Source organism: Rhinolophus ferrumequinum, chromosome X (genome assembly GCF_004115265.2).
Source record: "Rhinolophus ferrumequinum isolate MPI-CBG mRhiFer1 chromosome X, mRhiFer1_v1.p, whole genome shotgun sequence".
NCBI classification, from domain to species: Eukaryota; Metazoa; Chordata; class Mammalia; order Chiroptera; family Rhinolophidae; genus Rhinolophus; species Rhinolophus ferrumequinum.
The window spans coordinates 120,623,492-120,650,724 of record NC_046284.1 but is presented as its reverse complement, the minus strand read 5'-3'; the positions used below and the strand labels follow the sequence as shown (position 1 = coordinate 120,650,724).

Sequence of the window (27,233 nt, the reverse complement as noted above, 5' to 3'; positions counted from 1 at the left end):
TGGAGAAGTGGTCCTTTCCCTCGCCACAGCGGTGAAGGTCATGCATGTGAAGGTCACCGGCGTGTCTAGGTGGGACCAGAAACGAGGTCTGACGAGGAGATGGGGGTACTCGGGCTGAGTGCGTGAGGGAAGACCCCCTAGGTTCAGGCCAGGAGGCTGGAGGTGGCGTTATGAAATGGGCAGCAGACGTGTGCAAGGCTGTGCCACCTTCTGGGTGTCGCTGCTAAGACACGCGTGCGAGCACCACACGTTTTACAGGGCGGGGGTGGGTGGGGGTGAGAGTAGCAGAGGCTCCTGGATGATTGTCCGTAAGGCTGTTTGCAGGAGGACGGACTGGTGACTCACCCCAGCTTCTCGTCCCACTCTCGGTCCACGAGGGAAGTGCATATTCGACTGTGGGCCCGTACGATTATGATGGATTAAAAGCAAACAAGTGTGTTTGTGATGTTGAGAGAAAAGGCTGGACCCGACCGAGACTAAGATGTTGAATACGCAGCTGGCTCTGAGCCGTTTCAATAGGCAAGGTCGTCCTCCTTCCCTCCCTCCCTTTTTCCCTCCCTGTCTCCACTGCCCTCCTCTCAAGCCTTATGCCACTGGGTCTCTTTCGACCTCTGCTGTCCCTTTCTGTCCGCTTCCTTCCTCCCTCTCTGCACCTCCCTCCGCAGAAGCCCCCTTCACCTCCCGCACGTGGGCACACACACACTTTATCTTTTGTGCCGTATTTTTACTGTACATTTTCTGTGCTTAGTGATGGTTAGATACACACATACTTAGATTGGTGTCACGGCTGCCTACAGTATGCAGTACAGCAACGTGCAGTACAGGTGTGTGGCCCAGGAGCCCAGGTGTGTGGCAGGCTGGAGTGTCTTGGTGTGTGTAAGTGCCCTCTGTGAAGTTCACACAACAACAAAACCACCCAACGACGCATTTCACAGAACATACCCCGTCGTTCAGTGGTGCATGACCGTATAGCAAACTACAGACGCCATGACACAAATTGAGTGCTTTCTTTCCTATTTATTTTATGGTGGTTTAGTAACTTTGACTCTGCAGTTCTCCTTTGTTCCAAGAACAGTGTCCCCTTTTCTATTTAAATAGTACCGTGGTATTGAACATCAACGATAAAGCGCATAGGACACCCACGTCGTGAGGTTATTCTCGGAATCCCAATCTCCTGAAGATGTCGAATTAGTATTCATAGGTTATCCAACTTGATTTTCCATCATATCTTTACCTATATTTGGGATCGAATTGGAACCAAATTTTCTTCTTCAAAAATTATCAGAAAATGTAATGTGTACCTATCCTGATGGCATAATTTGTTAAACAATATCCTAGCGGGTACATTCTGAGATGAACCCTCACTTGGTGAATATTCTATAGAAAATAATGTAGTTGATCCATAGAGAGGCACACTGGTTCACCACATCTTTTGCTGTGTCCTCTTCTCTGAGAGAATACCCATCGAGAGTCTGGGCACACAATGGTTTGCTTTTTGTATTATCTACATCAGAGATGGAAAAATACTGCCATTTGGAGAGTATGTCTGATGTAATGGGAGCTAGTTCCAGGTATTTGCATCCAATCCACAATAGCAAACATGTAACATGCTGTTACTAGCAGTAATGGAGATTCCAGAATCCGTGTGCTCCGTCGCTATGCAGGGGATAGTACATGTTTCCTGTACGTGGCCAGGTCATACATAGATTGTATTCTGAACCATACAGTCTGTTTTAGCTTCTCCATTATGCTGTTTTAACAACTGAGCATCCAGAGATACATAATTTGTAAACAAGTGGTCGTTCTTGTGTTCCAATAAAACTTTATTTGCAGAAGGAGATGGGGGCCCATATTCGGCCCAAGGGCCATAGCTAGCTGTCCATTACTTCTCTCCAAATGAGGACATTTCTTTTTTTCTTTTTTCCTTTGAGCTGTCCACATTTTCCGTCTTTCCTGCACTGCGGACAATGGTTCTACTTCCTCCCTCACTGTTGCTCGTCAATTCCGAAGCATACAACCACCCTCATCAGTTTCTGCTGTCCTCATCCTTTGTTATATCAGAAATTTATGATCCTGTTCCAAACGGCCTATTCATCAGACTGCTTTGGGTTTTCTTCGGGGAGGAAGGCCTTCCGGTGTGAATGCTGGAGAAATCAGAGAACTGGAGAACTCATGACAATGTGTGTTTGTTGCCAACACAGGGTGAGCTAGCAATACCCAGAAACCAGAAAGGTAAATGGCTAGTGTTGGAGTAGAGGTTCTGAAAGGAAGAGGTGAAAGCTGCTTCGTGTCTCTGGGAGTTGAGAAAGAACGAAGATGATCAATCAGGCTTGTGTCTGAAGCAATGAGCACGTTTGCGCTATTCTAAATCCCTTTTATGTGGAACTCTCAGGAAATACTGGAGCCATGGCTCATCGCTAAGGATGCTTTGGAAACCCAGCTCTGTTTGGACTCCTGGGTCTTCGGAATGGATTCCTTTGCCACAGTGACTCATTTACTAAATCTACATGCAGATTAAACAGGAGTTCCCCCCCCCCCATGGATGTTTGGGAACTGGGGCCCGCAGAAACTACATGCACTCTTCGAAACAGTTCATTCCCTGCCTTCAGTGTATGCCTCTGAGCTAGAAGACACTGCCGGCTTTAATTAGGAAAAATAGCTTTTGCACTTAAAGATATCTTCCTTACCAATTAAGGCAAACTTTTCTGCTGGTGTTTCAAGCCCAATGTCCGTTCAAGCTGAGAGAAAACCCCCAAAAATATGTCAATTCAACGTCCCTTGTTTTCTGCCTGAGAACATAGCATTGTGCTTGTCACACAGAAAACAGAAGGTGACCTGAAAAGCAAAAGGTCCTTTCTCCGTATAACGTGGTCTGCAGTTGGGACGATTCATCTGAAAACAAATAAAACCCAAAAGGATAATTACTCAGTCGCAGATATGTGTAAGGTGAAGAGAAAACATATGGGGGATACAAAGTCACAGAGGACATCGCATGAGAAGAGATGGTTTTGAGTCAAGCCTTAAACATACAACGTTGGCCAGGGAAATGGGTTTTAAGATGGCGGTTGGCATATCCACCTTACCTGTGGGGTCTGTTAAGCCCTGGAGACTGAGGGATAAGGAGACATGCCCACGGCACAGGCACACGGCCACACAAGAAGGGCTTGGATAGACCTGCTCGTGAAAGATACGCTACACCAGAAAAATCCATGTGGACTTACTGACAGTCGGCAAGCACTGAAAAATTGTGAAGCAGAGAACAGCACGGTCCTATGTGCACACGAGTGGTTCTGTTAGCAGTACAGGGGGTGAGCTAGCGAGAGGGGTGGAAGACCTGGCTGGCCCCAGAGAGCAGAGAGCGCAGACAGCACAAGCGCAAAGTGAGCAGGAGACCTGAGTGCAGGTGCCGAGAAGCTATATGCATCCTTTAGGAGGTCATTTAATAGGGCGTGGTGACTGTAGGATTTGCAGTGTTTTGAATGGGGCAGCCACTCGAATGACACAGGAGGGAGAGAGAGCGTGTGTGATGCAGGGAGTGGAAATGAAGGAATCAGTTAGCTTTAGCACGTCATGAATGTGAGGCCTGTTGGGGTTCAGGGAGAGACACCTTGTGGAAAACGTTGAAATATGGCTGTGGAACCCAGGAGAATGTTTTAAATGAGTTTTTAGAAGTAAGAAAGTATAGGGAGGAGGAAAAGAGATCCGTGGGGCTTAAATTGTGCGGGATGAGATGAGAAGAGCAGCGTGACGAAGGAAAAGGAAACCCACACATGACCCGAGAAGGAGCACTCAGAAACAAGAGAGGAAAGACAGTGGTACTGGATACTCACGGGACCTGGAAACTAAGGATCCATTGTGACTGAGCATAGTACATTCTGCTGACATGACTGTTCCAGCCTTCTGGTCAAACACCTGTTTGTTTCGGTGAGAATCATAGTTGTGATGCCAGCAGCAGTCTTTCCATGCACCCTGGTTCCTGGTATTTAAAAAAATGACTTCACTTTCATTTTTCTTTATTGTTAATTATAGTTGACGTACCATATTATATTAGTTTCAGGTGTGCACCATAATGAGTCAACATTTATATACCTTACGAAGTGATCTCACAGTAAGTCTAGTAACCATGTGTCACCGTCCACAGTTATTACATACATAATTATTGACTCTATTCCCCGTGCTGGACTTTACATCCCCATGATTTATTTGATAACCTGGTGTTTGTACATCCTAACGCCCTTCACCTTTTCTGCCTCTCCCATCCCCCTCCCATCTGGCAACCATCAGTTTGTTCTCCGTATCTATGACTCTGATTCTGTTTTCTCTTGTTTGTTCATTGGCTTTGTGTTTTTAGGTTCCACCTATAAGGGGAATCGTATAGTATTTGTCTTTTTCTGTCTAATGTATTTCACTTAACATTTTGTTAAGTTCATCCATGTCACAAATGGCAAGATTTCATCCTTTGGTGTGGCTGATATCTGACTTCACTCTTCTTGACCCTTAGGACCCAGAAATGCTTGTCTCTCTCATCCGTCTCATTATTGTGAATCAGACACTTTGGTTTTCCAACTGTTGTTTTTGCCATATTTGAAAATTCAGCCAGATCGTCAATGGACTTAACCTACACTAGAAGCTCTGTTTGACCTCTCGTGTTAAATTCTAAGCTGATGTAGCTTCATACACATGAAAGAAAGGTACGTCTAGGGAAAGAAGGACAACATTTGTTACTTTCCTTTTTTGTACATGGTTAATTCAAAAATAATTCTTGAGACCTATAACGAACCAGTCTCTGATTATTGATTTGGCTAAGCTGCGGGAATTATGGGGGAGAGGAGAGGATGATGGAAGGAAGATGGAAGGTATCTCAAGATGATCAATGAAGAAATGGCCATATATGTATATTTAGAATTAGGGAGACAGAGTCATAGATTAATTAAAAACATTAATTTTTAGTGGTCCGTGTCCCTTGGAGGGGTGGGTATACAATCACAGCGTATATAGGGTGAACGGATGTTTTTGTCATGAGCAGGCCTATTTTGCTACGTGTGATTTTTAGACATACCCTGGTTCCTCATGCAGCTACTGCAAAAGTTTAAAGAGCGTTAATTTCTTCAGTCTGTCCAAAGCAGTGTGGACACGAATCACGTAACTCCGAGGTCTAACCGACTTGCAGATTTCCTTTCCTAGATGCACGTGGCTCTCAGAAATGCTAACAACCTTTTGTTTGTGCAGTCCATCTCATTGTACCTGTAACCACGCGAAGGAAGTAGAGCATTTATCAAGATTACGCATTTCCCAGCATAACAGATCAGCGGCCATTTCAACACTGCAGTTCCCATCATTTCATTTTACTCCCTTAAACAGATAGTTTCTCATCATCTCAATCGAATGTTATCTTCTCGTTGTTCTTCAGTGTGCACTGCGGAATAAATGCAATCGACACTGCTGAACTCGCTGCAGTTTTTAAGCATGTGTCCATTCTCCCCCCGCCACCTTTATTATTATTGAAATTTATTGAGGTGATAATTATTAGTAAAGTTATGTAGATTTCAGGTGTACAATTCTGTATTACATCATCTATAAATCCCATTGTGTGTTCACCACCCAGAGTCAGTTCTCCTTCCATCACCATATATTTGATCCCCCTTACCCTCATCTTCCACCCCCCACTCCCCTTACCCTCTGGTAACCACTAAACTATTGTCTGTGTCTATGAGTTTTTGTTTCTCATTTGTTTGTCGTGTTCTTTTGTTGTTTTTGGTTTATATACCACATATCAGTGAAATCATATGGTTCTCTGCTTTTTCTGTCTCACTTATTTCGCTTAGCATTATACTCTCAAGATCCATCCATGTTGTCACAAATGTTCCTATATCATCTTTTCTTACCGCGGAATAGTGTTCCATTGTGTATATATACCACAACTTCTTTATCCATTCATCTATCGAAGGACATTTTGGTTGTTTCCATGTCTTGGCCACCGTAAACAAAGCTGCAATGAACATTGGAGCACACGTGTCTTTATGTGTAGATGTTTTCAGATATTTTGGGTAGATACCCAGGAGAGGGATTGCTGGGTCATATGGTAATTCTATTCGTAATGTTTTGAGGAACCTGCACACTGCCTTCTATAACGGCTGCACCAGTCTCCATTCCCACCAACAGTGTATGAGGGTTCCTTTTTCTCCACAGCCTCTCCAACACTTGTTACTATTTGTCTTGTTGATGATGGCCATTCTGACTGGGGTGAGGTGATATCTCATTGTGGTTTTTATTTGCATTTCTCTGATGATTAGTGATGTTGAGCATTTTTTCATATGTCTATTTGCCATTTGCATGTCCTCTTTGGAGAAATGTCTCTTCAGGTCCTCTGCTCATTTTTTAATTGGATTGTTTGTCTTTTTGTTGTTGAGTTGTATGAGTTTCTGCTGTTATTTTTCTGTATGAATATACTGTAGCAAATTAACACACTTAGGTACATCTCAGTCCTATTTGGAACTGGAAACATCTATATTCTACCCTCTGTATGGAAGTCTGGAATTACTAATTTGACCTCTGCTATTGTTTGGATTTTGTGAACTCTAGGTAGAGATGAGGAATCCCTAGGTCTGGGTCGTCCAGAGCTGTTCCCCCTGAACACACCGCTGAGTCTCCCTGTCGTCTGGAATGGATGTCGTTGGGACCGAGCCTCTCCCATTGTGAGAACTGCGTGTGCTCATTCTGGTAGTTACTCAGTATTCCAACCCCCCTCTGACAGCTGGTACCCATTTCATGCCTGTGGTCTCACGTAAACCCTCTGAACTGAGCCCAGAACACATGAAGATTTGGCAGCAGAGGTTCCCAGAAGAACTGAAACAGAACAACCTTTTGAAACCGACGGACACATCGGAGAGGGCAGCTCCGAGTTCCATAGTGACGGCCATTTTCACCACATCGAGGAAGGCTGTCATCCCGAACTGGCCGTGGTGGCTCCCACAACACTGATTTATGAGATATAAATCTGTGCATGCCAGGCTGTGTGAAGTCCAGGCTGAGACATAATTGGATTTATGAGGATTACGTTTTGAGAAAGAAAGGCCTGTGGCATGAGTTTTGTTCAAAATAAATGGTGCTGGTGAGCAGGAAGCAACATTTTTTTCTACCTGTACCAACCCGGGGAAGAGCCAAATCCCTCTCCCCCGCCCCCGCCGCCCCAACACACACACACAAGCAAACTTTAGCTGGAATTTATACTCATCCCATGAATCTGCTTTTCCAAGCAAATAGTATCAGATTAAAAGGATTGATACTCTAATTTTTTTGTAATTGCTTCTAAATGTTTGCACCCAATGATTACAGAAAGCCTACTATCTTCCAAAGCTTTTAATACTGGGACAAACTGAGTAGTCTGCCATCTTCCGGGTATAAATGAGCTGTAGAAACTTTCCAAGAGCAGAGGGAATGTTGACCCTACGTTGAATCTTTCATGCTCCCCCATCTCCACGATGCTAGGAAAAGTTCCAAAGTTAAAGGAAAGCGGAAATAACAATATATAAAATACTATTTATTACAACACACAGACGGCATGTCTCCCACGGTAGGAGTTACCTAGTATCAGTCTTCCGTATTTGTGGTCCATTGCATGAAGACCTGGAGCCAGGGCATGCAGGTATCAGCTCTCCCAGTCACCAAACTGTCACTCCAGGCAGGTGCCTGGACTCCTTAAGCCTCGGCTTTCTCGTTGGCACAAGGAAGGCATGCGGGGTGTAAGAAAAACAGAAGGCATTGTGCCTCCCACACAGAGCAGACTCAGCACAAGGATATCTGCGTGGACTCAGCTCTCTGAACAACTGCACAATACCTGATGATTTCTTTTCCTGTTGCCCTTTGACTCATTGTCTCTAATCCAGGCAATCTGTAAGACACACGGCAGTTACCAAATCCACAAGATTTCGGCTAAACACTCCACAATGATGTGGAGATGAGAAGTAATGGCAAAGGAAGGAAACGAAAGTGAGTCGGTGGACGGCCGTGAACGTGGAGTTCTGGGCGGCCGGGCCAGGAGAGAAGCACTGTGGTCGGAGGTGCCTGGTCTTCAGTGAGAAAACACTGATGCTTTCCCGGGTCTGAGCAGTGTGGATGGCACATCCTTCGGTATGAACCAGGGGTGTCCAAACTGCGGCCCGCGATCCATTGTTAATTGGCCCGCAGCAAATTCCAAAAATATATTTAGTTTACTTAAATAAACCAGGTGAGGCAATACGTACGTCACCTCGAGTGAGTGGCCCAGTTGTTTGTGCATTTTACTGCATATGGCCCTTGGTGAAAAACGTTGAAAAAAGTTTGGACACCGCTGGTATAAACTATGCGAAGACAATATTGTCGATGGAAGTTTCTCACACCACTAATGCTGACTTCCGTGAGCCTTGTAGCGAAGCTCTGATGCTGTGTAAGTCCACGTCCCGCTTGGCCTCTGAACTGCTGGCCCCTGCCCAGGCGTGGGTCACTTTGTCTTCTATGGACGGTCTTCTCCCCAGCCTCTCGGCAGCCTGATCCACCCTGAGCAGTAACTCCCGGGAAACAGACAGCAGTTCACTCCTGTCAAACAAACCTCAAGGGTTCAAGACCCCTCAGTGCGACCACTGGGAATTCTCCACGTCTGGTGATGGGAGCAGCTCTGCAGACCCACAGGGAGAGGAGCTCCTCTAGTTTTTCTCGCTTCTTTGTTGAACCTGGTCACTGCCTAAGTAGTGCTTCCCTTTCCAAATAAACTGTGGGCCCTGCAGTCCTGGAGTCAAGGTCTCCTTTGGGGGACCCCGGACTAAGACGGCTTTCCAAAAAGGTCAGAGCACATTGATAAAGGACAGCTTTGTGGAGACTTCTCTGTGGGAAAACCATGTAAGCAATGCAGTATGGTGCACAGTAGCTGCGTACTCACCTGCCCTGTTGCAGGACTAATGTTCGAACCATCTCCAGTAATGAATAGATAGCACGTACTCTCTCCTGCGTGATTCAGCTCAGTCAGTCGGACTCATGGCAAATGTTTTGGAGGAATGAATACACAGAGAGAGACCTGAGAGTGGATTGAGGGATGCCAGTAATTTTTCTCTTCTTCATCTGCCTGTTGGGAAATCTGTTTGTGAATTTACGTCATTAATTCACTATGAAATTCATGGGTGCAACGGCTCAATTCAATCTAGAAGCAATTTTCATATGTATACATATATAGATGTACATACACAGACACACACACACACGCACACACACACACACACACACACACACGGGTGCCAAAAAAAAATGTGTACGCTTGTATAAGTGGACACTGTGGTCGACATTGCTCAAGCAGGAGTTCGCCATCATCAGAGGTGTCTGGACGCTGATGGGAACCACTTTGAGCACCTCTTGTCATTGCAGAAGTCACACGGGACTTGTATTCATCGTTTGTTATCAGTATATATTGAGTATTACAATTTTAATACAGTTTTCCTTTCTTAATATATGCATGCATATATATATGTATATATATATACACACATATATACGGTTATACTGTTTTATATTTTCTTCCAGTAAACAAGGAAACACTCCGAAAATGTTGCATGAAATTGCAGTCAAAACTACTGGGTTGAGAAGGCATACCTCTCTAATTTTCGTCCAGATCGTGCCCATTGAGCACAAAATTCAGCCAAATCACAGCCAGAGGGAACTCCTGGCTAATCAATACACCTGCTAATTAAGTTGACCCTTGAATAACATGAGTTTGAATTGTTCAGCTTCACTTATATGTGGATTTTTTTTCAATAAATGTATTGGAAAAGTTTTGGAGCTTTTGTTACTCCGGGGAAGCAGTTGTGTCGATGACAGTAGCCTGCCGTGAAGCGGTCATGTTGCTGCGTCTTCGTTTTCAGTGCACGGATTGTTACACGTGTAAATCCACACGGGTTTCTTTTGTATGTTATCATGTCACTTTTGATGTCTGGTGTCAGCGATACATGTAATATCCATAGTGTTTTGTATCATATCAGATGGTGTTGGTGCAGGTGCTGAGATACAAGACGATTCATCTTGTAAACAGATGACGTGACGTTAAGGTCTTGGTGAGTACTGTCCTGTGAATATATTTTGTCTTCCTTATGATTTTATTAGTATTTTCTTTTCTCTAGCTTAATTTGTTGTAAGGAGACTATATGTGATACGTGGAACATACAAAATACGTGTTCATTGACTGCGTATGTTATTGGCAAGGCTTCCGGTCAGCAGCAGTCTATAAGTTAAGTTTGGGGGAAGTCCAAAGTTACAGGTGGATTTTCAGCTGAGTGGGGGTCAACACCCGAACCCGGCATTTATTAAGTGTCGCCTGTAATTGGTTCGTTGAAGCAGGTGAGGTTCGGACGCCACCTTCCGTTCATCCAGCAGTGGGCCAGGGAGTTGCCGAAATACAGTTGGCAGCTCTGGGTGTGTGCACATTGCAGATAGAGGCCATGTTTTACAGCTTATGACATGACCCGGTGCCCAGGTGCTGGGGGGAGGTGTGGGAGTGGGTAATAAAAGGAGATCGGGGAGCCCATTGCAAGTCTGAGTGCTTAAGGAAGCTTCTCCAAGACGAAGCTGATCTTTAAAGGGAGAAAGTGGTTGAATTCAGATGAGTGGTGAAGATTTAGTACGACTGACGCAGGGCACAGCCCCAGGAAACGGGAGCAGGTGAGAAAGCACAGTAGGTGGGGTTAGGGGACGGTCGTGGAGGTCGGAGCAGACACTCGCGGGCCTGAGTAGACTCTTGTTCGGTTGGGAAGAGGCGTGAGGACTGAAGACAGAGATCATGAAGGGCTGTGGATTCCAGTTTAGGAAAAGGCCACAGCCCTGAGACCCCTGAGAGCAGAGACTGGGGTCCATGCACCGTCTGGTGAAAAAAGCAGCAGCTCAGAACCAGTTGGCTGGCTGCTTAAAATCCACTGTAATCATTTCCAGGATATCACAGTACTTGGTGTCCAAAAAGGGACACAAAATAGCAACAGGCATCAAGTAACAGAAAAACGTCACTGAGACAGATGCAAGGCAGAAAACCTGTTAGCCGACACAAGTGATGGATAAAAGAGTGTCTGAAGGATTGGGTCGACCTTTTAGAGCTGGAATCATCTCGAAAACCACCAAACACACGCTCGTTTTCCAAGGAGGTATATGATCTGCCATGACTCGCATTCATTTTGTGAGTCCCTTAACATGTCAAAAATCAACTTGGGGAAGCCTGGCGTTGCACATTTACCATTGGATACATTTAGTTTTCCCCCCAATCCGTGTGATTTAAACACATTCCCAAAGATCGGCAAAATTGTTATTTCACGATGAGGGAGTGTTTAGGGAAATATGCACTCATATTTTCTTCTGGAAATCTTTGATGGAAATGGTGTCGTAAAATCGTTACGTGTACATATGCAAATCTGTTTCATTTTTAAATAAGAGCAAAGTTTGCGTATTAGCATTTTGGAAGGATTCTAAAAGGAACAGTACCCAGTCTTCGTTTAGCACGTATTATGTGCTGGACGAGGTAGCTTGCCTGAGTGGTGTCACTAATCCCAGGAATGTTATCAGGGGATATCAGTTTGTATTCTCCCAATGGGACAGATAAGGAAACTGAGGTTTGGGTGGTTTACCTAATTTACTTCCGATTCCCTGGCCAAGAGTGTGGACTTGGAAACCGAGAAATCTCTCTCTGTCAGACAGCGCAGGTCTGAGCCTTCTAGGATTGCCTAAGTGAGCGGAAACGGGGACAGCGGGCGTGGAGCATAGAACTACCATCATTGTCCGTGCTGAGGTGTTCTGTTAGCTGCCTACACGCCTGTTTCCGCCTGTAAGGTGTGCGAGGTTCCGTTTAAAATGCTTTTGAAACCTTTCATTTGTTTGCAACGAAGTTATTGGATGAAAGCATTTCCACTATTGTCTCCGTAGGTCAAACAGTATTTTTACAGAGCTGGTCTAAATACCTTTATCCCTAACAAGGATTGCTTCTTTAAAAAATGGCGTTTTGTTCTGTCCCGTATTGGAATCCGGTTAATGTGGGTTTTTTGGTGAATGTAGGAGATGGGTGAAATGTTCCCTGCGTTTTTCTACCACATTATTCTTGGTGGTCATTCAATAGGAAACAGAGTCTTCTTCCTGAAACGTCCCCAAATCTCCTCTTCCCATCCTAGTCGCCAAGGGTCTGTCTGGTTCGAGTCAGGAAGGAAGCTGTAGAGACGGGGAAAATGCTTTCATGAAAACACAGGTAAGAGAACAGAATTCTTTGTACTGAATCTCTATGACGACCTCATTTCGGGAAAGAGCACCATTTCTCAGCCTTTTCGTTTGTTGGTTTGTGTTTGCGTGTCTGGGACTGGTGACATGTGGCACTCGTGGTGTGTGGGGACCATTCTCTATATATATCTCATCAACATACTGTTTCTTCCTCCCACTGACTGTGGGCTCCTACCATCGTAACACACTCAAGTTTGAGGTTATGCCTACTTTCGGCTAAGGCTTTTTTCTCTTTTTGCTAAAATACTGATAAAAGTGATAACTCAAGTGTGTACCTTTTCTCTGATGACTGCTCCCGCAACCCTCAGCAAATACTGCCTCCTCTGTTAAGCGTCTTTTAAACTGATAAACTCGTTCAGCCTTCCTCGTAATTCTGAGTATTGGAGAGAATGCGTCAACGTGTGAGGCTTTTCAGCTCCATCCTTTGCATTGTGTTCTCCCACCGCTGCAAACACTCCTGGGTTGTGTATGGGTTGTTGTTGTTGTTTTCTCCCGTCTGCCTGGCTATTTCGAAAGACAGACGGATGAATGTGGAGCTTGTCCTCGTTTTCCCACTCCCGTGTAGACGGCTGTTGCTCCAGGATGGGCACTGTCGCCAGAGGAATTCACAGACAGACAGAGGAAGCACTGCTGAGCTCTCGTTTAAAAGGGAAAAAAAAAATTCTCTTCCATCCGAAACCCCGTTCACAGTGTCTACGTCTGACGGCTGTTGTATTGGGTGGGTGGTTGGGACCAGTGGCAAAGCTCGCTGGTGTGTGAGCTGAGTGCTAATCTGGAAATGGGACTCTTAAGAAAATGTCTAATTGCAAACATACTGTTCTCTACATAGAAGGAGGATACGGAAGGGGGAATAAAACTACCAACTGAAATAATGGTAAGGTCTTTCGTCGTACTTGGTGTGAATTGCTAATTGCCGGGTGTAGGTTGGCTGTGGGTAGACGTGCATGCAGTTGGTTCACCGCGGAGCCCCGTTCAGCTGCAGGGAAGGTGTTCGATGACGCGACACAAAAATGGCCATAGACTTCATGTTTGCTTGTGATGACGGAAAGGTGGGTTTGGCAGGCAGGCGGGCGGTTCAGGAAATTCTCTGAGTCAGAAGGAAACGCAGCTGGCATAAGCCAGCAATGAGGGCACAGGGCCCGGGACCACAGGTGCAGAAACTCAAGAATACATGAGACTTCCTTAGCGAGCAGTCAGCCCTTCGAGCGTGAGGAGAAAACAGCCCAGGTGCCCGCCTGGGTCTCTTGTTCCTTCAAGGGATCGGAAAGACCATAGATGACGGGAAACGGCGATTTCCTTGTAACCCTGAGACAGGAGGAGGCACTCCCAAAGCGAGTACAGACCGAGGAAGCTTATAGTCGTGCTTTGGACAGCGTGCGTCATGCTGCTGGATTGGATAACGACCCGCAGAACTCCGCGCCTGCCTGGGGCCTGTGGATGCGGTTGTGTTTGGAAACGAGCGCTTTACTGATGGAGTCAGGATGAGGCCAGGCTGGATTGCAGTGGGCCCGACCCCACGAGTGGTGTCCTGAGAAGGAAAGGTACCTGTGCACGCAGACACACAGACACACAGCACCGCGGGACACACCTGCAAGCCAGGGACCGCCAGGGACCACCAGCAAGCCCAGGAGTCTGGAAGGTGGGAAGGACCCTTTCCAGAGCCATGCCCACCCCTCCATGCTGGCGGGACTCAGAGAAAGAAATCTCTGTTGTTTTAAACGCCCCGTGTGTGGTCCTTTGTCAGCCCTAGGAAATGACCGCAAACACCAAAGAACTTTCCACTCTTCTGTCTCTCACAGGAGCACTCTGTGTCAGAAGCAGGAGGCCTGCATTCTCCCGTGGTCAGCCGTGGCCCCCGTCTCCCCGGCACACATGGAATGTAACGTGCTGCCTGCCTGCCCCGTACGGAGATGCCATGCCTGGCACTGTCAAGATGACGAGCGACTCCCGTTTGGACGTCTTTTCATTTGCTCCCCCCGGATTCGCTCTGCCAGGGAGCCTGTCGCCTCCTGAATGGGATGAAGTGAGAGTCAGCGAGAGCTAACGCGCGTCCGTGCTGGATCCCTGAACCACGGCCGTTTCTTACACACGTGACATTCACCTAAGCACAGAGTTTTCCAGGCAGTGCACGGGGTCAAAAGTACAGGACACATGCTGGCAGGGAGAAGTGCACATGGTTTGCAATTTCTAAAGCAGGTTACAGCTGGTCTGTGTGAGGCGAGAAAGGAACATAGCCCCTCTAGGCATCGGTTTTCTCATCTCGGCAATGGGAATAAAATGTGCCCGTTGCAGACTTATTTCTGGAGGTTACGGGAGTTGATGTGTGTCAACCCCCAGTGACAGCCTGGGGGTTAGCAAGCCGCCAGTGTGTGGGGGTCACTGCCTCCCACACCTCCCCCCTGCTGACGGGAAAATATTTAAGGGAAATCTGCTTAAACAACAGTGTTTACACTCATCCACACTCTTTATATATACGAGGTCTGACAATTAAGTTTGGGAACTCACCCTAGAGAAAGTGCTACACACCTCATTGCTGAATATCACTATGGTCACCTTCGAAGGACTCCCCTTGGGAAGCTATGCACCGACGCCAGCACCTAGTCCACCCTTCAAAGCAATGTTGGAATTCTTTTTCTGGAATGGCCATCAGAGCTGTCGTTGTATTACCCTTGATGTCCTGAATGTCATCAAAATGTCTTCCTTTCAATATGTCCTTTATCTTTGGGTAAAGAAAGAAGTCACTGGGGGCCAGATCAGGTGAGTAGGGAGGGTGTTCCAATACAGTTATTTGTTTACTGGCTAAAAACTCCCTCACAGACAGTGCCGTGTGAGCTGGTGTATTGTCGTGATGCAGGAGCCATGAATTGTTGGTGAAAAGTTCAGGGCGTCTAACCTTTTCACGCAGCCTTTACGTCACTTCCAAATAGTAAACATGGTTAACTGTCCAGTTGGTACACATTCATAATGAATAATAGCTCTGATATCAAAAAAGGTGAGCAACAGCGGTGCAGCAAGTTCACAAACTTCATTGTCAGACTTCATATATATGAAATTTCCCAGGGCTGCCAAAACAATTTACCACTAACTTGGTGGTGGAAAACAGCAGCAATTTGTTCTCTTCTCTTTTGAAGACCGGAAGTCCGAAATGAAGGTGTCCATTGTGCCGGGCTCCCTCTGCGTGAGGCTCTGGACGTGAGCCCGTCTCCGCCTTTCTCCCAGCTTCTGCTGCAGGCCGGTCGTCTTTTTTCTCCTTGTCCTGTAGACACACCACTTCTATCTCTGCCTCCGTCATCACTGGTCTGCTCCGCTGTGTGTCCCTCGTCGTCTTACAAGGAGACCACTCACTGCAGGTTAGGGTCCACCCTCATTCAGCAGAAACTCCCTTTAGTTTCCCTGATCAAATCTGCAAGACCCTATTTCCAAAAGGCCCCACTTGCAGCTTCCAGGTGGATATGAATTCGTGGGCCACTGTTCAGCTCAGGACACTGCATGCACGGGTCCCCAGGAGGGGCGTAGCTTTGGGAGACATGTTGTCACCTGGCACATCGCCGTGTCTTTGTTTGGTGAATGGACTGTTTCGGGTCTGTTTGTTTTGCGTGAGTTGGTGTTTTACTTTTGATTAAAGGAAGCCCTTCAGGATCAGAAAACTTGTGACCTGCCAGGTTTAGGATAGTGCTACCGTGTTTCCCCGAAAATAAGACCTACCTGGACCATCAGCTCTAATGTGTCTTTTGGAGCAAAAATTAATGTAAGACCCGGTGTTATAAAAATGAATGTAAGACCGGGTCTTGTATAAGACCTGGTGTTATGTTATGTTATGTTATGTTATGTTATGTTATGTTGTACCCGGTCTTATATTAAAATATGACCGGGTATTATATTAATTTTTGCTCCAAAAGATGCATTAGAGCTGATGGTCCGGCTAGGTCTTATTTTCGGGGAAACACGGTACATTCTTAAGGGATACGCTGCCGCTCCTATCCTTCCACTAGCATACTTTTATACAGTGATTTCAGCCTCTAATTCTTACGGAATGATTCCAGTTGTGTGTCTGCTCTGTACAACTGTGCCGTCTCCTGTTGTTACATCTGAAAGCATGTGGACACACAGGATTTCATCACTCAGCAGCCGCCCCTGGAATCCAGACGTTGCACGAAGTACGCCTCCGTTCTCACTGAGTTGTCTCTCGAGTATGGGGTCTACCTCACAAGGACTCCCAAAAGTTACCTTCTCTTCGGGTTTCCAACTGCCCTCGTCTGCCCCCGTTGTCCCTCTCCCACCTTGAGGCGCCCCTGCCATGCCCCTCCTGCTCAGATCCTGCTTGTAACAGACCTTTGGCTGGGACCCCACATTCTAACAGGGAACCCCATCATGTAAGCATTCCCTCCCATTGCCCCTGGGGCAGCGGTGTACTGTGAGACCCCCACCCTCCGAGGGGAAGGCTGGCAGCCGAGAAAGACGCTCTCTTTGAAGATCGGCTCCGTGAGACCATGGCAGTGGCCGTTTCCTGTTCGTTTCTGTCCGTCTACCCCACGTATTACGAACTCACCTGAGGTCTGTTCAGTGAATGCATACGTGGCCGGAAACGACTTCTGGGCTTTCAGCCATGCCATTTCCGTCGTCGTGTGTATCACCCGGTATCTCTGTGTTTTATGAGGACCCATCCCCGAGCCCAGGGGGTCAGGTCGTCTCCACTCCCTGCCATTCGTGGAGAAATGTGCAGAAACCCTGAGAGGAGGAAGCAGATTGGTACATACAGCACGCTGCACGGCTAACTTTTGCAGTTGGATGGTCTTCATAGAAAAGGTGCATGTGAGTGTTTAGATCCCTAAGCATCTTTTTGTCGGAGCCGCTCGTATTAGCGATAAATATAGTGGATACACGTGTCATTCAGTCATCGAAGCCTTTGTTCATTCTTGTCCCGGCGCAGAAACCAATAGGTATATTCCCGGCCACTCTCGAGTCCATTCATCATCTCTCGGCTGCAGGGTCCTCCTAAAAAGCAGATCCAATGACGTGCTCCTCCTGTCCCGCTTTTCACAGGCTTCCAGAGGTCTCAGGGACCACGCTTCCTCTTCTGTCCTCCTTAAACCGGGTACCTGAAGGTGTTCAGATGTAGGAAGAACACATATCATGCACACGTACTTGATAACTCAGAGCCCAGATCATGTCACAGACTCCACGTCCAAGACTCCACGTTCCCTGGCTCTGCCCAACCCTACAGCATATGAGGATGTGTTCTCCATATTTCCTGCAAAAGCTTCCTGAGGAAGGGGTTTCCCCCCGTTTCATTAACCTTCAGCATCTGACAGCAGAGAGGATATATTCGTATAGATAAATATATTCGTATAGATAAGACTATCTCAAACATAAGTATTTATAATCACCATCCGTATTCATCCAGAACTTAATCTATTCACATAGAGCTGTGAGTACAGCACGTGGCAGACGTGCTGTCTGGGTAACCCAGTTAATGAGAAAATGCATGAAACTCGAGGTTCTAACCATCTGCATCAGCCTCACGCACGGAGGGGGTGCGTGCAAGAGGACCCTTTCCAAGTCCTGCGGTCCTTGCCTGCGTGGAAAGTGGGCACGAGTGCCGGAACCCTGCATGGACACAGCTCTCCAAGTTGAACCAGTATTCACGCCCCAGCATGCGCCACAGGCTCAGTGCCAGGGTTTCCGTCATCTTCGTTGCAAGGAACCACACGTAACCCCAGAAGCAGGAGGGTCCCTGGTGTGTGCCCACAGGGTAGCAGTGGTGGTGTGCGACCTTAACAGCTGCCCGTGGACAAGTCACCTTGACTCCTTGCGCCCGCCTCCACGTGCCCCTCCCCCAGCAGCTCCCACTCTCGTTCCTCCTCCTCCCTCTGTGTTCCCTCCTCCCTTCCCCATCCCTCTCCTTGACTCATCACCTTGACTCATTGCCTTCCCCTCCTCTTTCCTCCCCCTTCTGACCCTCCCCCGCATTTAATTTCTAAGGGTCCTTGCCACCAGCACTGCCTCGTCCCACCTGGTTTCTTCAGCGGCTACTTTTGCTGCTTTCCTGTCTACTTTACAACTCTGTAATCAAAGGTCCCAAGAGGCTCCCACCCCCAGGGAGAGTTCAGGTCCTGTCCCTGTGCCTGAGCCACTGTGCCAGGTGGCAGGCACCCATCAGCCTTCCCTGGTCCGCCTACTTCCATTTATGTCTGGCACGCATCACCCCACCAGATCAGCCCGTATTTAGCTAACACCCCTGCACTCCGTACAGACACCCCAGGCTACACCCAACGCCGGAATACACGCCCAAGCCCTGACCCGGACCCCGAGTAGCTGGCTTGGCACGGCCCTCGCCTGGCTCACTAATTACAAGGCGGGCGCTGGATGTTCCTGGGCCCTGCTGTGAACACCGGCCGCTCCCTGTTCACTCACCACCTCCCAGAGCACGCACAGCCCTCGGACTTGGAACGTGTTGTTCAGGCACCAGGATAGCGTCGGGTCCCTCACCAGCTCTGGTCCTACAGCAGCCATGAAATGGTGCGACCCATGGCCTGTCGGGGCTGCCCCAGCACTGGGCGCAGACCCCACGCGGGGGATCCAGTTCTGCAGCCATGTCACACATTCCCTCCCTGGGATCGGAGAAAGAGGAGGTCTGCTCCCTGACGCCGGGGAGCTAAATACCGTCTGGAGCAACCCACTGCCTTCCCGTCACAACTGTTGTCAGCGTTTACTGTCTCAGCACTTGCTGTGTCTTCTCACCTTGACCTTGAGGCTCAACAGGAGGCTAAAGTAATTATTTAAACAACTACTGAAGTACACAATGGGATAAGCCAATAGTTAAGGATAAGGAGGGAGCCACCCTGAGGGTTAGAGGGACAGCAGTCCAGGGGAGAGGAGCTGTGTTTGCATGGGATCCTGTGCCCACACAACGTTTGCGTGTATTTTATTTCAAGCCGAGGGAAGCCTGGGTGTTGGGTTGAGAGAGCCTGGGAACGGGGACCAGCTTGAATCCTGTAAGTCACCCATCTGCTCAGACTCATTCATTCACCACTCACCTTTCAATTTTGGTTTGTCTGTATTGACATATCCTTATACATATTTGATCTCAACAAACACACCTGCTCAGGAGGATTTTCTCGTGTGTCTTACTTTATTTTCTTCATGAGCTAGTTGAACAACTAATTTTCGAATTGCCTTCCACCCGGAGAATTTTATACTACAAAGAGTCCTGCCGCGATGTACTCCAAGAGAAGAGAAGAGAGCTAGTATTTGCATAAACTTTCTCCCTGTCGATCACCGAAGTTAGAGATTCACCTGGGATTTGTCAGACAGGCCCCAGAAATGATTGTTCCTTCCAAATCAAAACAACAAGCTACCTCTGTTCGTTCAACACAGAGGTCGTTTGTCTTAAGAGATATGTGCATATATGTGTGTGTGTCTATATATGAAAGATATATGTGTATATATATATATACGCTATACTTTTCTTGGAAAGGCACAAGTTTCCATATTTTCTCCTGGATTCACCTCTTTGATTTCCCTATGCGTGAATTTGGCTATTTGATTTGACATGCTCTTCTTAGCTGCACTAGTAAAATCATGTCATATTTACACCCACCATAAATTAAGTTCCCCAGGGATGTGTCACCCGTGGGCTATGATTACGTTCCCTCCAGAAGACTTCAGGCTTAGACAAATCATCAAAGGTTACGTGACCCTCTTCTGTGTGCATGAAATCACACTCATAAATTGGAAAGGTTTTTATTTTTTTTATTTTTTGCAGAACTATGTTTGGCATTTAAACAGCTGAAAAGCAAGCACTCCTTAATTTTGTGTTCGTGTCCTCTCCACCTGCAGTGCCTCTCGGCCAAGTTCTGCAGGCAAACTTGGGGATGTGTGGCGAGGAATAGCACCCATGTCCCCAAGGGCTGTGCTGTTCCTGGGTTTCAGGTGCCTGTTTCATTCTTCTGTTAGGACGACTAGAAGGAGGGAGCATCCATGCTGGTTTCTGCAGGGGGGCGGGGGGGCATCCATGTGCCTGGATTCAGACGTGTCCATAACCCATTAGGACCAGACGCTTCCTGCCCAGGCACGTCCGCTCACCGCGGCTCGCTCACACAAGACCAGACAGGGCTGTAACATCCCAGTCTGTTTTTCTGCGAACCCCAGTCCTCCCCGGGGCGGGCCAGGCTGCCCTCTGTGCATTTGTACCTTCCCCGTCTAAGCCTGGGACTCAGAGGAATAGTAAGGGTGCCCTTGACGTCCAAGGTCGGACATCAGTGTACTTTCCCAGCGAGGAAAGAGGCGCTGGCAGTGGAAGTCTTTCGTGGGAGGAAATCGTTCTGTGATTGAATTCTGCATGAAGCGGACATGGACACCAGCGCCCCGCTGAGCTAAAGGCTGAGGATGGGCGATGAACAGACCGGCGAGAAAGGCCATTCCTCTGTCCACGGCAGACGCCTCCTCCTGGGAGAGCCTTCTCTGTCCGGACTTCTGCTCATCTTTCCATTAAGGGCATCACGAGGGCCGTTCCTGTCACCACGTGTGTACGTGCAGTTGGTCTTGTCTGCTTGACCTGCTATCTGGCTGACAGGCGGCACCTACCACCACATAAAAGGGGCCACGTAAATGCTGCTAGCGGAAGGTGGGCCCTCCTCTCTGCATGACAGACTGGGGTCCAGAGGCAGGACGGGGGCCTCCCCGGCCACCCCGCCGGCTCTGCCATGTGGGAGGTGAGGCAGCGAGGGGACAGCTCGGGGAGCAGAGTCAGGGCTGGGACAGACCATCCTGCGTCTTAACAACCTGCTTTCCCTCAACCAGGCTTCCCATCAATAACCCCTTCTACGCCCCACCCATTCTTTGCGTTTGTGCATCTTATTGGTGCCCAGGGCAGTGTGGGGACGGCTCAGCAACCCCCAGGTGACTGCCTTGCTGGTCCCCGGGCCAGCAGCCGTATTCCTGGTCGCTTCTAAGAACGCAGAGCCCCAGGCTTCCCCAGCTAACCCTCCTGGGCTTTTGCATTTTAACACCATCTGGCCGCTGGAGCTGGAGGGTCATCGCGTGGCTTTCCGCCATGGCTGCAACCAACGTGTGTACTTTGAATTCCTCCGGGGTCCATCTCCAGGAATGTCTCCGTCTAGCTCTCCCTTCTGTGTTGCCTGGATGAGAATCACTGCACGGGGCAGACGTGTGTGCACGCGTGGCCAGGGGCGGTTGGGGGCAGAAACTGCTTCTTGCAAGTAGCCCGACGGCATTTGCATCTGCGAATGCTTGTCGCAGCCGGAAGGCAGGCTGGGTGGCAGCTCTGGGCTGGTTGCGATACTGACACAAGCAGTGCTGTGATTGTACGGCCTGAGGCACCTTTGTTTTCACCACCCGTGTGCAGAAAACCTGCTTGCTCCTCTCATGGTGGTGTCCCAGGGACCCCTGCTGCACAACAGTACAAGTGGTTGTCACGTGATACAGCCTGACGCGTACTGACGAATAGCTGAGAACTAAGAGATAAGATGAAGCCTTTTCTGAAACCGGCACGATGGATGTGGGTCCCTATTAACTACCCCTTATTACCAAGTGTCTACTTCTTTACTTCAGCTTTCTTCCACCTGAAAACAAAATCATCATCATCTTCTCGTAATTAGCGTTTTATGTCTTGTCTTGTCCGCTAGACGGTACAGTCTGAAAAGGCAGCCATTGTGTCTGTTTCTTGTTCCTGATCTAGCGTTGCCAGATTTAGCAAATAAAAAAGCATAGGACTCTGAAATGTGAAGGTCAGAGAAGCATTGATTTGGATTCTTTGATCGTATTTGAGGAAGCGTATACTCCATGCAGTATTTGAATCATGCCCGGATGATAAGGACATTTCTCATTTCTCAGGGCCTGAGGGGTAATCCCGGGTCACCTCCTCGTCTCGAGACCGTCCGTCTCTTCTGCAACGTCTTTGTCATGTCACGGAACATGGAGAGGCCCCAGGGACCAGGGTGTGACATCTGTGGGGACCCTTATACAGTTCAGACCTCTCCAGATCCTACCCCCACTCTAACACGTGGTGAGAAACCAATCAACGTCAGAATCACCAAGAATAGATACTCCCCTCAGAGAAAGCCAATCAAGCCTTCAACAAATACTTATGGAGAACTTCTTAAGTAAGACCTTGATATATATATATATATATATATATATATATATATATATATATATATATATGTGTTTATTTCTCTTCTTTTTTAAAATTCCCATGCTCCCAGCCCCCGCCCCTCCCTAGGCAATTACCAGCTTGTTATCTCTATGGGTCTCTTACAACCTTTAAATCCTGAACCGTCCAGGTTTAATCACTGTGATATCATCAACACCCAGATTCCTTTCGGTCCCAAATAAACATCTCTAGTCCAGGCTCGCCTCTAAACTGCAAAGGTGCACATCCACGTGTGAATCTCAAAGGTACTGCACAATCCGCGTTTCCCAAAAGGAAACAGGGAACCTGCACGTTCTTCCCCTGCACACGATGGCTGCTCAGTAGACCAGACTCTCACTGTGGCAGCTGAAGGGTCACATGTCAGCCCCCGCACGACGTCCTCACCAGCCGTGGGGAGAATGAGCATCTCTTACAGGTCATGGCTGTAGCAACGTCCTGAACCATTTTAGGACTGGCCACTGCCGTTGGTATCACACGATCTCATTGCCCAAGGCACGTAAGGTCGCCTTCTAGATTCAGACATGGGCTCAAGCCTCCCAAACCACGTGGGTAACTAAGACTGAGGAAGGAGTCCGTTGGCCGAGGAGAATCCAAGCACACTTAGTAAGACATGAGGTGGGGTGGAGCTGAAACGGGGCAAGAAGGAACACAGCCCGCACCCCATGTGGAATAGCGAGGTGTAATAGTCAGAGGTCTTCAGTCCCATCTGTTGGTTCCTAACCGTCAAAGGAGGGGCCCGTTGGAGGCCACCACAGCCGTGGAGCAGCACGTGGGATCACCCATGTCACTCTTGCCCGGGGTTGATCCATTCATTTGTAGCTGGGGACATCTGTGACCCGATCCTAACTCACTAATGTTGCGCCAGGGGCCGCCTTGAATTTCCACAGACAGAGGGAGCCTCCTGAATGTGCAGAAGATAGAAAATGTAATTGAAAATATGCACACGCCTATGTGACCAGGAAATCATTCCACGTGGAATGTGTGCTGAATCCCTAATGTGTCGCTTGGGATGTTTGTAGCACTGAACACTGAAATGCTTACTGTAATCTTAAAACTATTTCTTTCCTTAAAGGGCAGAATTCAACATTCTATTCTTTCCTGATGTTTGAGGTCATCAATCTTTCTAGGGAGTATTAAATGAGTGTAACTGGATTGGGTGGGTCTTACAAAATTATTTGAATAAAAATTCCAAGTTTGCAAGAGGCCAAATGAAGTAAAAAGAATTCCTTAAAGCTGAGCTAAACTAAAAACCAATCCAGGTGTGTGACATATTATATTATAATGGAACCATTTTTTAAAATTATGGACCCATATGGACAAAGACAAGATGAGAATTTTTTTTTTTTTTAAGAAAGGATTTGTCAGGGTGAAAAGATTATGGGTGGTATTTTTGCCTTCAGAAGTCTGAATATTGAGGTTACAAGAGCATTTGTGCAACTTTTAAAACAAAACATGTTTCTGAAATCAGTGACTCACAGCCCATTTTAGCAGCTTCCGCAGAGTTTGGGACTTGGGGGGATGGGGGACATTGTGACACAGAGGCAAAGGGAGGAAAGAGACTTTTTCCTTTCCAGAGTCTGTCACCATGTAATGTGTGTCCGCTTCCAGAACTTGGCTGGAAACAGAGTGAACTTATCCAAAGGCACGTGCAGTGAGGAACAGCACAGAAATGTCCACAGGATGGGGACACCGGGTTTCTTTCAGAATGGAGGAGATAGCCTGTCCTGTTCCTGTGTGAGTGATGGTCATTTGATCTTTCAGTCGATAGCTGGTGACATGTGAAACGTTCTGCATCTCTTAAGTGTATTCCAAGGCCCCAAATTCTTCTTCCCAAAGCAACTTTTCTCACACTAAGAGTGAGGAGAGAGAGGGCGACATCTCTCTATTTCAGCAACCAGACGAGATACTCACCCTGGCTTGAAACTCAACCCAGACTTTCCCAAGCAGAACCAAAATAGCTCCCGTAGAATTTCAGAAGATGAAAATGAAGCCCAGATGGTCCGGACTGAGAAACAAAAACGTAAAGTCCGATGCTATTACTATGGTCAAGCAAGATGACATATTTGCATTTTTCTGATTCTATTTATAATTAGTCTTTTTAAGAGGCCCATCTGCTTCGAAATAGCTTTCCCACTGCCCTGCCAGTGCGTGAAGTTTCCCTTCTGAGTCATGCAACTGGGTAAAGGAGTTGGATGTGGAGAGGCCCTGGTTGAATAATAAGTGTGTCTGTGAGTAGATGGGGTGGTACCCCGGAGGTACCCAGGACTCATCCCCACGGTGCTTCTTGGGTGGCCAGGAAGTGCCAGGAAACGTGTGGAAGACGTCTGGGGAGACTTGGAAAGACCCTCTCCACTTTTGTGAGCACTGACTCCCTGGTGCTAAAATAACAGCTGGGTCATGTTCTTCCTTCTCGGTCTTCTCTGGGTGTCCCGTTCCTCCAGAAGGAGTGACCTCGAGGCAGGTCATCGGGGTCTTCACCGTCTACGTAAGTGAGAAGAGTCGTGTGTGCAGGGTATCTTCTCACACCGTCATCTGTGTGTAAGGCGAGCCTTTTTTATGTCTGTCTCTAATACCCGGTTTTCTGACTTCATGCCTAACTCTTGGCACTTCAGACCAGGCTTCCGTGGTCACCTCACAGTATCGCTCATCTAATTGTCTCTGAGAAGAACTTTCCTGCTCTTCCCCAGCTGACAAATGGAGACATGTAGATCCCCATTTCTTCATTTTTCTTCTGCTGGTAAACTTCCGGGAGTAAGATCTTTTCTTGGCTCTGGAGGCAGAAGACAGAGTGGATATGAAGTGACCCTCCTCTGGACCAGGACAAGTGTACCCGCCTGGGACAGGGTGGATTTCTGACCCAGGACAGACCCAGTCACCCCAGCAGCACCCCCCTGAGTGCCCCAGGCACACGCCCCAGGACACAACCTCACTCAAAAATGCTGCACCCTACTTATCTGCACTCTCTTCTTCATTCGTAACAGGTGAAGGAGCGGCTTTGGGGCCCTTGGGGTCTCACCGCCATTCATGATCTACTGTGTTCATAAACTCACCAGGCCCTTTCTCTGCAGTGATTAAAAGACCAACGGGAACTCCTTCCGATGGTTACAGGCAGCCTGGCAGCCCACAGAAGCTAATTCTGCAAAATGAAGGCAGCGGTCACGGCAGCTAACAACAGAGCGTGGTCAACTCTGTGCATCAACACAGAGGACTGGTGTCAGGCACTGAATAGAAAGACCCATTAATACACAGCAGCTGTGATATACAGCCAGTGTGACTGTACTGTCCCCAGGCCACAGTGTGGTGGACTTCACACCATGCACGCCAGGACGTGTGGGTGTGATTGGGTTTGCTGTTGAAGCGTGGCCCCCAACCGAGCCTGCTTCTGTGGGCAGACTTGGCTTTCGTCAGGTCCAGCCACCCTCCCTGTTCCCAGAAGTGACCCCTTCTGGGTACTGATGAACAGGAAGCTTTGCTTCTTTCTGTCCTCGGACGCAATGCACAGACTGAACTCACAAGTAAGTGTGAAAAGGATACACAAAAGGGGAGAGATGGCCTCCTGACTGCCATCTCTTTGTTTGCCAAACCCTCAGAATTTATAAATACTCTCAACACAAGTGAAAGAGTCAGTGTAAGGAGCTCCTATTTTTAGTGCAAATTATTAGCATATAGGGAAAATTCACATGAATGAAGCTGAGGGTACACTAGTAACTTGTCTAAGTATTTGTATAATGTAAATATCTACCTTTTACAAAGACGTAACAGCAAAAAAAAAAAAAAAAAACAGATTACAATGGGAATTTAGCCACATTGCAAGCACATAAATTTCGAGTCAGCATAATTCTTCAAATCATTCAAACTATGCAGGACTAGCTCATACAGGATTCCAAACACTAATTATAGAATTTTTCCATGTTGCTACAACTCTCCCTTCTTTACGTTTCGAACAACGCAACGTGGTGGAAGCTAGGTCTCATCAAAGTTTTTTTTCCAATTGTGTAGCTGTATTTCTGAAACTGCTCTATTGAAATATATTTATATACCATAAATGTCACCTCTTTAAAGTGTACAATCAATGTTTTTAGTATGTTTACAGAGTTGTGCAACCTTCACCATAATGTAATTTTAGAATATTTTTATTAGCCCCCTAAAAAACTCCACCCCTTTAGCAGTCCCTCCCCATGCTCCCTCCCCGGAACGCCCTGGTAACCACCACTCGGCTTTCTGTCCCTGTGGGTTCGCCTGTTCTGGACATTTCATGTCAATAAAGTCATGCAGTATGCGGGTTTTCGTAACAGTCGTCTGTCACTGAGCGTGCTTTTGCATCTCATCTATACAGTTGGAAGTACCAACACTGCATGCCTTTTTATTGCTCGATACTCCTTCTGTCAGCCATCAGTTCATTTCCCGTCAGCTCCCAGGGCACCCCTCTATACGTGTTGAATCCCTGTAAACATTTCTCCGTGTAACGTGAGCACCATGTTAAGCTTTCTCAGTAGGGGGTGCGGGAGGGACATTGCAAGAGGAAGAAGTTCCTACAACTTCCTGTGCAGGTGGGCAGGGGAGATGGGAAGTATGGCACTGCCTCAGCCAGGGACTAAGACAGCTGTGCATCCTTCACACTTGGGCCTGGCAGTGTTCTGTCCCCAGCCTTCTAGTTTAGACACCTGAGTCCCCACAGAGGGTCACACACCACGCCATTACCCAGCTCTCCACATGGCCTCACCCGCTGGTTGCTGATTACCTGCTGGCTGGATTACCTGCATTCCAGCGGGTGGCCTACGGTTTTCCC

General features: G+C 47.6%; 1 protein-coding gene across 3 annotated transcripts in view; it reads left to right on the top strand.

Moving 5' to 3' along the window:
• Nucleotides 1–27,233, top strand: part of LOC117020555 (uncharacterized) — a 308,400-nt gene that overhangs the window by 187,561 nt on the left and 93,606 nt on the right. The window contains exons 6-7 of one of the 3 annotated variants that reach the window (XR_004422722.1): nucleotides 10,005–10,076; nucleotides 12,116–12,180. The exons of 1 other annotated variant lie outside the window; for it this stretch is intronic. Coding sequence is in view for 1 of the 2 variants with exons in the window: in XM_033103146.1 (XP_032959037.1) it covers nucleotides 14,070–14,314 (245 nt within the window). In the remaining variant the exon portion in view is untranslated. Of the gene's footprint in view, nucleotides 1–10,004; nucleotides 10,077–12,115; nucleotides 12,181–14,069; nucleotides 14,743–27,233 lie in introns of those variants that run through there. One more of the 3 variants, XM_033103146.1, reaches the window with a different exon arrangement.